Source organism: Sarcophilus harrisii, chromosome 3, assembly GCF_902635505.1.
Source record: "Sarcophilus harrisii chromosome 3, mSarHar1.11, whole genome shotgun sequence".
NCBI classification, from domain to species: domain Eukaryota; kingdom Metazoa; phylum Chordata; class Mammalia; order Dasyuromorphia; family Dasyuridae; genus Sarcophilus; species Sarcophilus harrisii.
In genome coordinates this window covers 274280799-274293333 of record NC_045428.1, presented here as the reverse complement: position 1 = coordinate 274293333, position 12535 = coordinate 274280799, and the positions used below count along the sequence as shown (strand labels likewise).

General features: G+C 35.0%; 1 protein-coding gene across 8 annotated transcripts in view; it reads right to left on the bottom strand.

The window, feature by feature from the left end:
- Window positions 1-12535, bottom strand: part of MAP7D2 (MAP7 domain containing 2) — a 69491-nt gene that overhangs the window by 18883 nt on the left and 38073 nt on the right. For all 8 annotated transcript variants that reach the window (XM_031959511.1, XM_031959513.1, XM_031959514.1 and 5 more), the window contains one exon: window positions 5437-5558. In XM_031959511.1, the coding sequence (XP_031815371.1) occupies window positions 5437-5558 (122 nt within the window). The remainder of the gene's footprint in view (window positions 1-5436; window positions 5559-12535) is intronic.

Below are 12535 nucleotides of genomic sequence, written 5' to 3'. Positions count from 1 at the left end.
AAGTAGAACTACAGATGACATTTTTTTCTCTATGGTTTCTAAAGGCAAGAAAATTTATGCCTTTTTCTTAAGGTATCTGACGTCAGTTACCTGTTCTAGCTTCAGGTATTAAATGAAACTAGAAAATGAAATAGGATTTTATCTTTTTTTTTTTTTTTTTTTTTTTTTACATACCCTATACACAAAGTGTGACCTGATAAAGAAAAAAAACATTGTTTTTTTTTTTATCAAGGCTGGCTGCTAGACGGTACAGGGGATAGAACTTGAAGTCAAGAAGACTCTTTTCCTCAACTGAAATGTGTTCTCAAACATTAGCATGATCCTTGTTCAAGTCATTTAACCATGTTTGTCTTAATTTCCTCATTTGTAAAATGAACTTTAGAAGAAAATGGCAAATCACTCTAGTACCTTTGCCAAGAAAACTCCAAATGGGATCCCAAGAATTGGACATGATTGAATAACAAGAAGACCTTCCTGGTGAGGAAGGTTAAGTACAAAATATTAATTCAGACAGTGAAGCAAGCAGGCTGGAAAGAATATCCTTGGATTGTTGTCTGGAGGGCATCTCTGTGTGGGTGTATAATTGGGAAGGTACAGGAGATACTGATACTCTCCTTTTAAGTGCATAATCACTGTTTTTTTCCAGGATACATTTCTGATAAGAGTATTGTATTAAATCCAATTTGAGATGATAGTGGGGAAGACAACACTCAATTATCTGCAGCAGCAAACTCAGGAATTTATTATTATAGATGCTAGTGGGAGTCAAAGGCATGACAATCTGGAATCCTATCACAAAGCAATAACTATGATCTTCAGTCACCTAGAAAACCTACTACAAGAGGCTCTTAACCTGGAGTCTGTGAACTTAAAGAGACAGACAGAGAGACAAAGAGAGAAACAGAGAGAAACAAAGAGACACAGACAAAGAGAAAGAGACAGACAGAGAAAGAGAGAGGGAGCTAACTGTACTTCAATATAATTGATTATCTTGCACATTTTATGCATTTAAAAATATTGTTTTTCTGAGAAAAGCAGCATAGGCTTTGTTAATCAACTGAAGGAGTGCATAACTCAAAAAAAGGATTCCTCATCTTAAAAAACCCAGCATGATTCAGCAGCTCTGAATGAGTCATCTCTGGCTCCCCTAGCCTATTATTATTCTATGATACAAATGATACAAAAAACATCTAAACTCTGGAGGCGACTTCAGTTTTCTTTTTTTCTTCTCTTGGGATCTCCATTTCATTTCCAATGCACTACAAGGCAACATTCAACCAGATTACTAAATAAAAGCATTAAAGTCAGTCATGAGAGATACCTGGGAATGCTTATACAAGAGAAATAAGCTGACTTTTTGATTGCCACTATTTTAAAAAGCATTGGACCATTATTTCACAGGTTGTAGTCTTCTATTAAGAGACCAAGACTAAGAAGATAGGATTATTCATGGATACGTGTTATATTTTCTCTAGCGGACAGGGGTTATAGCTAGGTATTTGCTCCCTGGTTTGAGGTATGTTTCTGAAACTATTTACCTGAAACCTAGATGGTATCTGACAGAAAACGCATAACCAACATTGAAAAACTATAGGAGAAATATTTTTAAGATGCTTAGTGTCCAAAGAGCAGTCTCCTCATAGGGCAGGAAAGAGAATGATAAGGTTGATGAGGTTTTTTGAGATCAAGTGAAAACAAATCATTAATTATATAAGGCCTAATTCAACTTTTCTGCTGTTAACTTACAGGATTGTAGATCTAAGGGTGGAATAGACCTCTCAAAGACTGACATTGAGTTCAACACTTTCATTTTACAGATGAGGAAACTGAAGCTGGCCCAAGAAAGTTAATTGACCTGCCCAATGTCACACAGGTACATCTGTCAGTGGTGGGATTAAAACTCTGATTCTGGAAGCAGTCCTTTTCCCACTCTCTCAAACTGTCTGATCCTTTACTCTCTTAAAATTCTTCAACCTACCTCAAAATTTTTACTTTTTTCTATTTTCTATTTAAGTTTTCAATAAATATATAGGTAAAAAAGGATAAAAAGAAGTCTTATTGACATTTTATTTCTACACCCATCATTTCTGGATATACCTTGTTATTCCCTCACCAAATAAACCCTCCTTTGAGACAAAGAAAAACATTTAAACAAAACCACCTGAGACTAACTATATCTGATGATGTGGACAACATTCTGTATCCAATTTCCTCCCCTTTTCCTTTCTGCCTCCCTCCCGCATCTCTATTGAAAAGGGGTATAGGTACTTCTCTCATTTCTTCCTGGGAAATCAAAGTTGGTTATTATATTTAGTTGCCATTCAGTGTTTTAAAGTCTCACTGCTTCCATTCTATTTTTTTTAGGCTTTTTGAGAGAAGGAAAGAAATAGCATTTATTAAGCACTTTCTAAGTGTCAGGGTACTGTACAAATCACTTTATAAATGTCATCTCATTTGGTCCATTTTGTCATTTTTATCCATTTGATGGATATAAGGTGAATAGCAAATTTTAATCATAATTTGTACTATTAGTAATTTAGTTTAGAAAAATTAGTAATTTTTCTGCCTCCTTCCAAAAGCATACAACTATCCATGCTTTAGAATTAGGTATTTTATTTTTTGCAACATTTACAGTGAAGAGAATTAGCTAGCCTGCTATACTGTTACCTATCTGTCTTAGCAGTTTATTTGATCATTGTCTTTCCACTTAAAATCCCAATACTCCAAGTGCCTCATTGTAACATGGCTTGGGGACCTGCTTAGCTTTGTAGAAAGGCTTGTTATTAGGAGGATGGATTGAGAGTGATGAATTTGTCTCAAAGCTTAAGTGAGTCACCACTCCCTTGAAATTAATATGCAAATAGTTCCCAACTCATAGGAACATATATATCCTTCACATATGTGTCTAGTGAGACAGAGCAAATTTTGATGAAACTTATAAGATGAGCTCTTCAAAATTGTCTGGAACATCTTAGCAAGCAACCATTTCCAATTCTACATAAATGGAAGGCTGATTAAGAAATAGATGTCCCTCCTCTTGGCAGAGAAGTCTTGGGAACAGAATGTTGTTGTTATTGTTCAGTTGCTTCAGTCTGACTTTTGTGACCCTATTCGGGGTTTTCTTGGCAAAGGTACTGGGATGGTTTGTCATTTTCTTCTCCAGCTCATTTGACAGTTGAGGAAACTGAGTGACTTGCCTAGGATTCCACAGCTAATAAGCACCTGCAAATAAGCCTACCCGACTCCAAGACTAGTGCTCTATCTACCATATCACCTTGACTATGGATAACCCTGAGAGACAGGACTGATGTATTGCTTTATTTTTAAAATTATTCATTTTTTTAAAAATTGAAATGATTTTTTAAAAACTGGAGTTAAGAAATACAAGTCTGTAGTTAATTGCCAAGTGACAGTTGAAAGACTAAAGTATCAATAGAACATTTTTTTAAATGGGAACAAAATGTGATTGTGGGATGTGGTAAGTGCATAATTCTTTGCAAGGCAATCTAGTGCCAAGTACTACACAAAATTTAGGGTAATAAGACTTCTAAATTTATAACAATAAATAATAATAATGTAGTCAGCACTTAGATAATGCTTTGAAGTTTGCAAACATTTTCCAACAATTATTTCATCTGATTCCTACAAAAGCCTTGGATGGTAACTATTCGCTTCATTTTACAGATGAGGAAACAGAATGGTTAAGTAACTTGCTCTGGATCACATAGTTAGAACATATTGGGCAGGATTAGAGTAGTTTAGTCTCAATTTAAAAGAAAAGAGAATCATGGACCCAGGAAAAAACAAACAAATAACATAAGATGAATAGATTGAGCCATTTGAAATAGGAATATCACACCATCAAAAAAAAAAAAAAAAAAAACCCAGAAAACAAACAAGACGGAATCATGGAAATGTCAGGCAAGGGGGTGGGTGTAAAAAACACTATTAAAGGAGAGAGGGAGCAGAGATGAGTGGAAGGGGACTTGTGCCATCAACCTTTCTAGTAGCAGTTAAAACACTGTGAACCATTTGAAGAGATAGAAAGACCAATGCCATATGTGAAAGATCATTCAAATGCACAGAAAAGATACAAATAGATTTTAAAATAAATACATTTACTACAGTAATAATCTTAAAGTGTGGAGTAGTAGAAAAAGCTGAAATTTAAGAATCAGAAGCCCCGAGTTCTTTTTTTCCTTGCTGTGTTGAAACTGTATTTTGTTCTGGTCCCCTTGACTACCCTTACCTCCACCCCCAGCATAGTTAGTACAATAAGTTTATAGGTAGCTAGTATAAGTCATTTAAGTTACTTACAAATTGCCCCATAAATTAAAGGCAACCTAAGTTACTTATAAATTGTCTCACAAATTAGAGGGGTGTGAGGAGCCAGACAAACAGCCTCATAAATTAACTAAGACCACAACCTTAAACTCTGTGCTAAATTAGGGGAATCATCTGTAATGTAACAATCCCTTGGTCTGGTTAACTGCCTTTGTCTATAAGATTAAGATAAACTGCTCAATAACACCAGCAAAAGTACTATTATTATTGAACTAACCCCAAAGTATTGAGATGATAACTTTGAGATGATGTGAATTTGTTAATAAATTAAACTTAATGTGACAACGTTAAAAACCTACCCCTCCCAACCAAAATTCTATAAAAATGGGACCCCAAACTTCTGTTCCCCAAGCACTCCTCCACCTGTTATGATAGTGCTCAACTAAGAGATTCTCTGTGCTCTGATCTTTCACCATTTTTTCCCCCAAAGCTACCATTGCTTCCATACTGTCTGTGCTTTACTAAAATGTAACTGAAGCATTATTTCTGATTCACCAATCTTTCCTGGGGAGTATTCAAAGAACAAGGTGCTCCTGCCCTATATTCCTTTAGTCAAAAATTGGGAGAACCAGGAGGACCAAAACAATACCCTGCTGATAGCTGCCATTACTGTGAACAAGTATGACACAATGAATCTTGTGTATCTCCTCCTAGGAGACTTTCCTCATTATTTGGGACTCAATAAATTAATAACAGATAACTGTATCACCATATAATGTATAAATTATATTGTATAATATCCATTTATAAAATATAAATAAGGATAAATTAATAATTCTATAACAGAATTCACTTGCTCCGATACTTAATAGTTATGTGACCTTAGGCAAGCCACCTGAAAACTTTCTAGGTTGTCATTTTTCAGCTGTAAAATGGAGATGATAATACTTATAACAATCTACAAGCTTACTACAAGAAAGAGTTAGGAAGGAGTCAAGCAAAGCAATCTAACCAATGTGAGTTTAGAATTTAGTAAAATGGAATTTTAGAGATGTGATCAATAATATCTAGAGATGCAGCTTACAAAATGGAAAGATATGAGTTTTCCCACCAATCTGTTTTTTTGCATTAGAAGAGGTAAAACATTCTTACTTAGATACTGCAGGAGAGGATGGTCTCTTAGTTGATGGAGAATCAGATCTTCTTAATGGAGATCCAAGGCCAGTTAAGGAAGCAGATGCTGAAGCTCGCTTTTCTTTCTTTACTCTCTCAGTCTATAGCGGGAATAAAAAACATGAAAATCCAAGTACTGTGAGATCGGTCTTTTTTTTTAGCTACTTTTAAAATATTGTAACTACAACACTTTACTTTCAAAGTTACTTTCAAAGAGATCATTTCACAAGCTTCATGGCTTTCCAAATCATGAGCTATTTAAAGGAAGGTGACTGAATTCAACCCATTGTACAATGTTCACAGAGTTCCAAAACAGAAAAAAAGAAAGCAACTTTTTAAATAAAACTTCAGAGCAAATTCACTCCCCACAGGGACCTTCCAATGAAAGAGTATTGAGCTCATGCTCGGTCTATAGACTGCAAGGTAGTGAGTGAGTGGTAGTGAAAAAAGAACACTGAATTTGAATCTTCATGATTGAGTTTATAGTTTATAGGTCTCTGTTGAAGTCACATTTATTAGCTATGTAACCTTGATCAAACCATATCTTCCATATGGATCATGGTATTTAGAGCTGAAGGGAGTGAAGAGACAGAGCCTATTCATTTCTATCCATCTTCTAACAGATGAGAAAATCAAGGCACAGACTTATTCCAAAATCAAATGGCTAGATAGTAAAGGCTGGGAATCAAACTTAGGTCTTTTGATTCCAAATGTTGTACTCTTATTGATTATAAGCTGCCTTTGCATACTATATATGTAAAATAAAATTGTTTTGTTTGTTTGTATGTGTATATATATATTTTGTTTGTATATATATAAATTATACTTATGATCATATAATCATATCTTCCCTCACAAAGAGATTCTTATTTAGTAAAAACATGAATTTTCCCATGTCTCCATAAAAAGGTTTCAGAAGAGTAGATCAAAAGCCTAATTCAAGTGTCGATTTAGTACTCATTTTCAGGAAGACTGATTGTAGTTAGAATATAAAGATATAAAAAGTCACCAGGACAAATTATGGTTGGATGAAAATGCTATGACTGTAACCTTCAAGAAAGTCAGTCATAAATTCTTCCATAAAATATATAATAAAATGATGTGGGAGTGTTATTTTCCCCTTTGTTCCATAATTAGCTACTCCTTAACCCTTAAAAACAGCTCATACTCCTCCACCTAACCACTTAAAATCACAGCCCTTCTTTTCAACAATGAGGTAATTCAAGGCAATTCCAATAGATTGTAATGGGAAGAGATATCCCCTCATCCACAGAGAGAACTATGAAGACAGAATGTGGAGTATGGAGTGTGGAGTTGTTTGCATGTTTCTTTTTTTTCTTTCTCATTTCTTTCCCCTTTCTGATCTGATTTTTCTTGTACAACATGATAAATGTGGAAATATGTTTAGAAGAAATTGCCCATGCTTAATCTATATTAGATTGCTTGTAGCGGGCAGGAGGCAAGGAGGAAAAAAAATTTGGGATTTTGCAGGGGTGAATGTTGAAAACTATCTCTGCATGCTATTTTGAAAAATAAAGCTATGATAAATTAAAAAAAAAATAAAATCATTACCTTACTGCAAAAATACCTCCATATCTAGTTAGCTGCTCACCAACATATTCCATCATTTTCTTTTCTTCCTTACACACACACACACACACACACACACACACACACACACACCACTGCTACCATCATCATACCCTTACTTCCTCCTCCCTTCTACCGTCATCACCACCTTTCTATACAAATTTACATAAAAGGAATCTGGAAATTTAATATCTAGTTGGAGATGCTAAAAAAAGTATACTGGACTAGGACCTGTGTTCAATACCTCTGCATACAGGTTGTTAGCTATATGACCTTGCTAAGGTCATATTGTCTCTAAAGACCTTAATTTCCTTATTTGTAAAATAAGACTTGGTCAATTATAATTGTGATTTTAAATTTTGTTTTTTTCATTTGCTACAATATGTATATCGTTTTCCTGATTCTGCTTATTGCATTCCATTTGCATCACCTTAATCCTCAATCCTAAATAGCCATTCCTTAAAATGAAGAAATTTTTGTAAACATTTTAAAAAGACGGGGTAGATAGATGGCCCAGTGGATAGAGCAACAACCCTGAAGTCAGGAGATCCCAAGTTCAAATAAAGTCTCAGACACTTAACAAGGCAAGTCAACCTCAATTGCCTCAGCAAAATAATAATAATAGTAAAATTAAAATTAAAAAGAGGAAAAAAATCAAAGTTGATCAGCACATTGACAAAAAACCTATAGTTTATCTAGTATTACATAGTATAATTTACCTATACTATGTTCTACATATGTTCCCAGCAAAGGTGTTGGGGAAAGTGTTTTCTGAAATCTATAATTTGGGGCCAAGCTTATTTGTAACTTTGCAATATTGATATCACTTACATTTTATTATTATCATTATAGATAGTATGTATATGTGCAGATATGTCTACATATACATACACGTACATATATACATGTTCATACATATGCAAGAGCAGTTAGGTAGCACAGTGGATAGAACACCATCAGAAGAATCCAGTTACTGTGTGATCCACCCTGGGCAAGTCACTTAACCCTATCTGACTCAGTTTCCTCATCTGTAAAATAAGTTGGAAAAGAAAATGGGAAACAACTTTTAACATTTTTATAAGGAAAACCCCAAATGGGGTCATGAAGTTTCCATGACTGGGAAAAAACAATATAACACACATAATGTTTATGTGCATGTGTGTATGTATAGACATACACGTACATATATGTGTGTCTAAGACCTTTTTCCAATTCTCACATTCCAACTTAGTAGTGGTTGAGTGGTACTAAGTAGAGGAATAGAATTAGAGATTAGTTAAGTGACTTCCCTAGTGTCTCACAGACAGTATCATTAGGGGGAAAACTTATGGGGAGAACTTGCACTCTTTTTGGTTTTGAGGCAGGCTTGCTGTCCAATGTTGTGATTTATGCTAACCTTTTTTTTTTTTTAATGCTTTTTATTATTATTAAAGCTTTTTATTTTCAAAACATATGCATAGATAATTTTCAACATCAATCCCTACAAAACCTTGTGTTCCAAATTTTTTCTCTCTCTTCCCTCTACCCCCTGCCCTAGATGGCAAGTAATCCACTATACATTAAATATGTGCAATTCTTCTATACATATTTCTACAATTATCTTGCTGCATAAGAAAAATCAGATCAAAAAGGGAAAAAATGAGAAAGAAAATAAAATGCAAGCAAACAACCACAAAAAGAGTGAAAATACTATGTTGTGATCCATATTCAGTTCCCACAGTACTCTCTCTGGGTGCAGATGGCTCTCTCCATCACAAGTCCATTGGAACTGGCCTGAATCATCTCATTATTTTGGTTTTTTTTCCCCTCCTTTTTCTTTTTTAAATTAAAGCCTTTTATTTACAAGATATATGCATGGGTAATTTTTCAACACTGACCCTTGTAAAACCTTCTGTTCCAAGTTTTCCCTTCCCTCCTTTCACTCCCTCCCCTAGATGGTAGGTAGTAGTCCAACACATTAAATATGTATAACTGTGATTTTGAAAAATGACTGGTCTCAAAGTCATGCTAATAGCGTCCCATTCCATTTTTAGAACAACAGCTCCGTGCTATCAAATAGAAAGAAAGAAAACAACTGGCTTCTAATTCCGGAGCAAATTCACTGCCCACAGAGACCCTGAAAATGAAGAATGAAAGATAATTATGATGCAGGGAATTGAAACAAAATGCAATGTGGACAAAGAACATAGAAGTGATTAAAAAAGATGAGGTAAAGAAAAAGAAAAGCAGGATGGCAAACATTGGCCAAGAAAAAAATAAATACCCCAAAAGGTTCTAGAATGGGGCAACCACTAATGAAGGAAGAAGGAAGGGGCTCAAATTGAGATGGGGGTAGAAGATGAAGGGGGAATATACTTTGTGTTATTAAGTATTCACTAGGTGCTTGCAATAGGAACATCAGAGACAAGGAGCTCATTTAGAGGGGGAAAAAGAAATAAGTTTGGGAAGAAGGGCAGCCAAGGCCAAGAGAGGAAAAACATTTTGGGCAGATGGAAGGTACAGAGATGAATCAAGGGGGACATGACCAGCAAGTTAAGCCTTTTGTTTTGACAAGCTGACAAAGATTAAGAAGGGCAAATTTTAAGAGACTCTGCAAATGTAGTGTCATGAGAATTTAAGGAAAATTAAAGAAAAATTGTATAAAGATTATACAAGAAAGAAAAAAGAGGAGTCAAAAATTATCAGAAATGGATACATAGAGATTGCTTAAAAAATAAATAGAAGACTCAGAGTAGAAGAATATAGACTAGCCCCATTGTTGTGCCATAAGGGACTGGACAGAAATTCCAATTTCATTGTACTGCGGACTGTAGTAACTAAATAAAAATTAATTATAAAAAGAATGATGATTAATAAAAAGAAACAATTACCTGACATTTATTCAGTTCTTTAAGGTTTACAAAAGCACTTTAGCAATATTATCTCACTTCAATCTCACAACCTGGTGAGATGGGTATTAGAGACATTATCTCAATTTTACAGATGAGGAAACTAAGGCTCAAAGAATTTAAGTGATTTTGCCTATTGTCACAGAGCTTTTATATAATGGAAAGGATGTGAACCCAGGTTTTCTAAGTTCAGTACTCTATCCATTATATATTATGACTTTTACTTTTAAAATGTTCATAAGGCATACTTGGTATTCAGGTAGCTAGGTGGTATAGTGGATTGATTACTGGGCCTCAGGAAGAGTTCAAATCCAATTAATTCTGTTTGCCTCAGTTTCCACATTTGTTAAATGAGCTGGAGAAAGAAATGATAAACTAGTCCAGTAACTTTGACAAGAAAACACTACCTGACTGAACAACAACAAAATATTCAAAGAATGATTATATATGCACAATGACCATTGATCACAGAGGTTAGAGTCAATGCACTGCTTTAATGCTTTAAGGTTTGCAAAACAATTTATTCTCTTTCCCCCTTCAGCACCCCCTCCCATGGTAATACCAGAGAAACTGAGGCAAAAGGAGAATGTTTTTTTTATTCTTTAATGGGAAGAATTTAAGCTAGCTGATTGAAATGGGAATATATTTCCAAAGCATTTGGTCCAGAGCAACTGAGGCACATAATTTATATAAGGTTTTTTAGCAAGCAAAATACAGAAGCAGGGTGCAATTAGCCTTGTAGCTGTTGTTATCTTTGCCCTATCAGACAAGAGTAGGACCATTCTTGGATAGAAAGGGGCTATAACTGCAGGACCCGAGATTGTCCTTGACACTAATTCTATTCTCAGGATAATTTTTGGACAGGTATGAAGTCAGAGAGGTCACCACCTGGAGATTGTTTTTCTTTTCTATCCCCTTCATTGTGTCGCAATGGTATATGAAGGGGAGTCGGAGGTTTATTAAACTCAATTTTTCAAGTCTAATTGCACAAATGAAAAAGGGATGGGGAGTATGGCCTGCTATTTAGGGCCTGACACTACAAGGGTAATGGGAAAACAAAATGGAAGATTTGAGCAAGAACTAACTCCCCTTTCACCAACACTGATCCCCTGAGATTCTGCTGACCAGTGTGGAGCTTAAGAGGTGAAGAAAATGGGGTAGAGAAGTGAAAAGGAGGGAATATACCAAAATATGAAACATTAAAAATGACTAAATTATTAAGTAACTTACCTACTGTTAGGCTGCTTAGATATGTAATAATTGTGAGGCAAGAGCTAACTTTGCTTTGGTGTCCAGGGTTTTATGCACTATTTCCAACTAGAGCACAAGCCCTCAAAGATAAGGTCCTGTGATAGCCTCCCCAACTTAATTATCCTCTGCAATTGTTGCTGTTCCTTAATTGAGTGATCTCACAGACTTGTCCATGGCGTTTTCTTAGCAAAGATACTGGAGTATTTCATTCTCCAGTGTGTCCCCACTTAACAGATAAGGAAGGGAGGCAAATAAGGGTTTTGCGACAATCACACAGCAGTAAGTGTTTAGAGGGCAGATACAAATTCCAATCGTCCTAACTTCAGGCCTACTGCTCTATCCAACTCCCTGCATCATCTAAAAGTACGCTGTAAGCACTCAATAGATGCCTTATGATCAAGGAGGATGATGGGACAGAATCTTTGATCCTCATTTTCAGTGTTTGGGAACCTTTTGTAGTTTTAGTTCTTCAAATACAAATTTTTCATCTGAGAGTATATATCCTTCCATAATTTTCATTATAAGTTTACTTTTTAGAAACCTGGAGCCTATTCTAGGGTTTAATAAAATAACTTGGGATTTCTGGTGCTAAAAGTCTACCAAGGGTATCTTAAAAAAGAGCTACAAAATTTCTCACAAAATATTTCTGACTGTCAGAAGTAGTATAATGATAATGATGATATTAATAGCAATAATTAATATAGCATTTTAAAGAGATACAAAGTACTGTGATGAAATCACTTTTTTTTTTAACAACAACTCCGTGAACAGGTTATTCTCCATTTTGTAGAAGAGAAAAAAAATAAGGCTGAAAAGAGATTGTAAAATGATTTGCCCAGAATCAAACAATAAATCAGAAGGACAGGGTATTTGAATTTACTGACTCCAAAATTCAGCAATCTATAGCCACTCAATCTATAACCATTACCTAGCTGCCTCTGAAATAAATGGAAAATTAAGAAATCAACTTGCAGGGGAAAGAATGTTATACTTGAAGTCACAAGTCGTGAGTTTAATTCTCAATCTGCTACTAATTCTTAACTTCTCTGGGCCTTCGCTTCTTCATTTGTGAAATGAGAGAGCTAGACTAGATCATAAATATTAAACTCTCAGCCCACATGCTACCATAATTCCTCCAGATTAAAGTGCAATTGGCAAAGGTTTCACAAAAAGAGAGAAATATAAAATAATGTTAATGTGGTTTTTTCCTAAATTAACATGCCAAGCAGGGTTGTGTTTCTATTTTAGTTGAACATGCTTAAGTGGACACCCTTAAGTTTCCTTCCACCTTCAGGAATTTTGTGCAAATTAACACTGACCACTCAGCTTTGGGAAGCAGCCTAGAATAA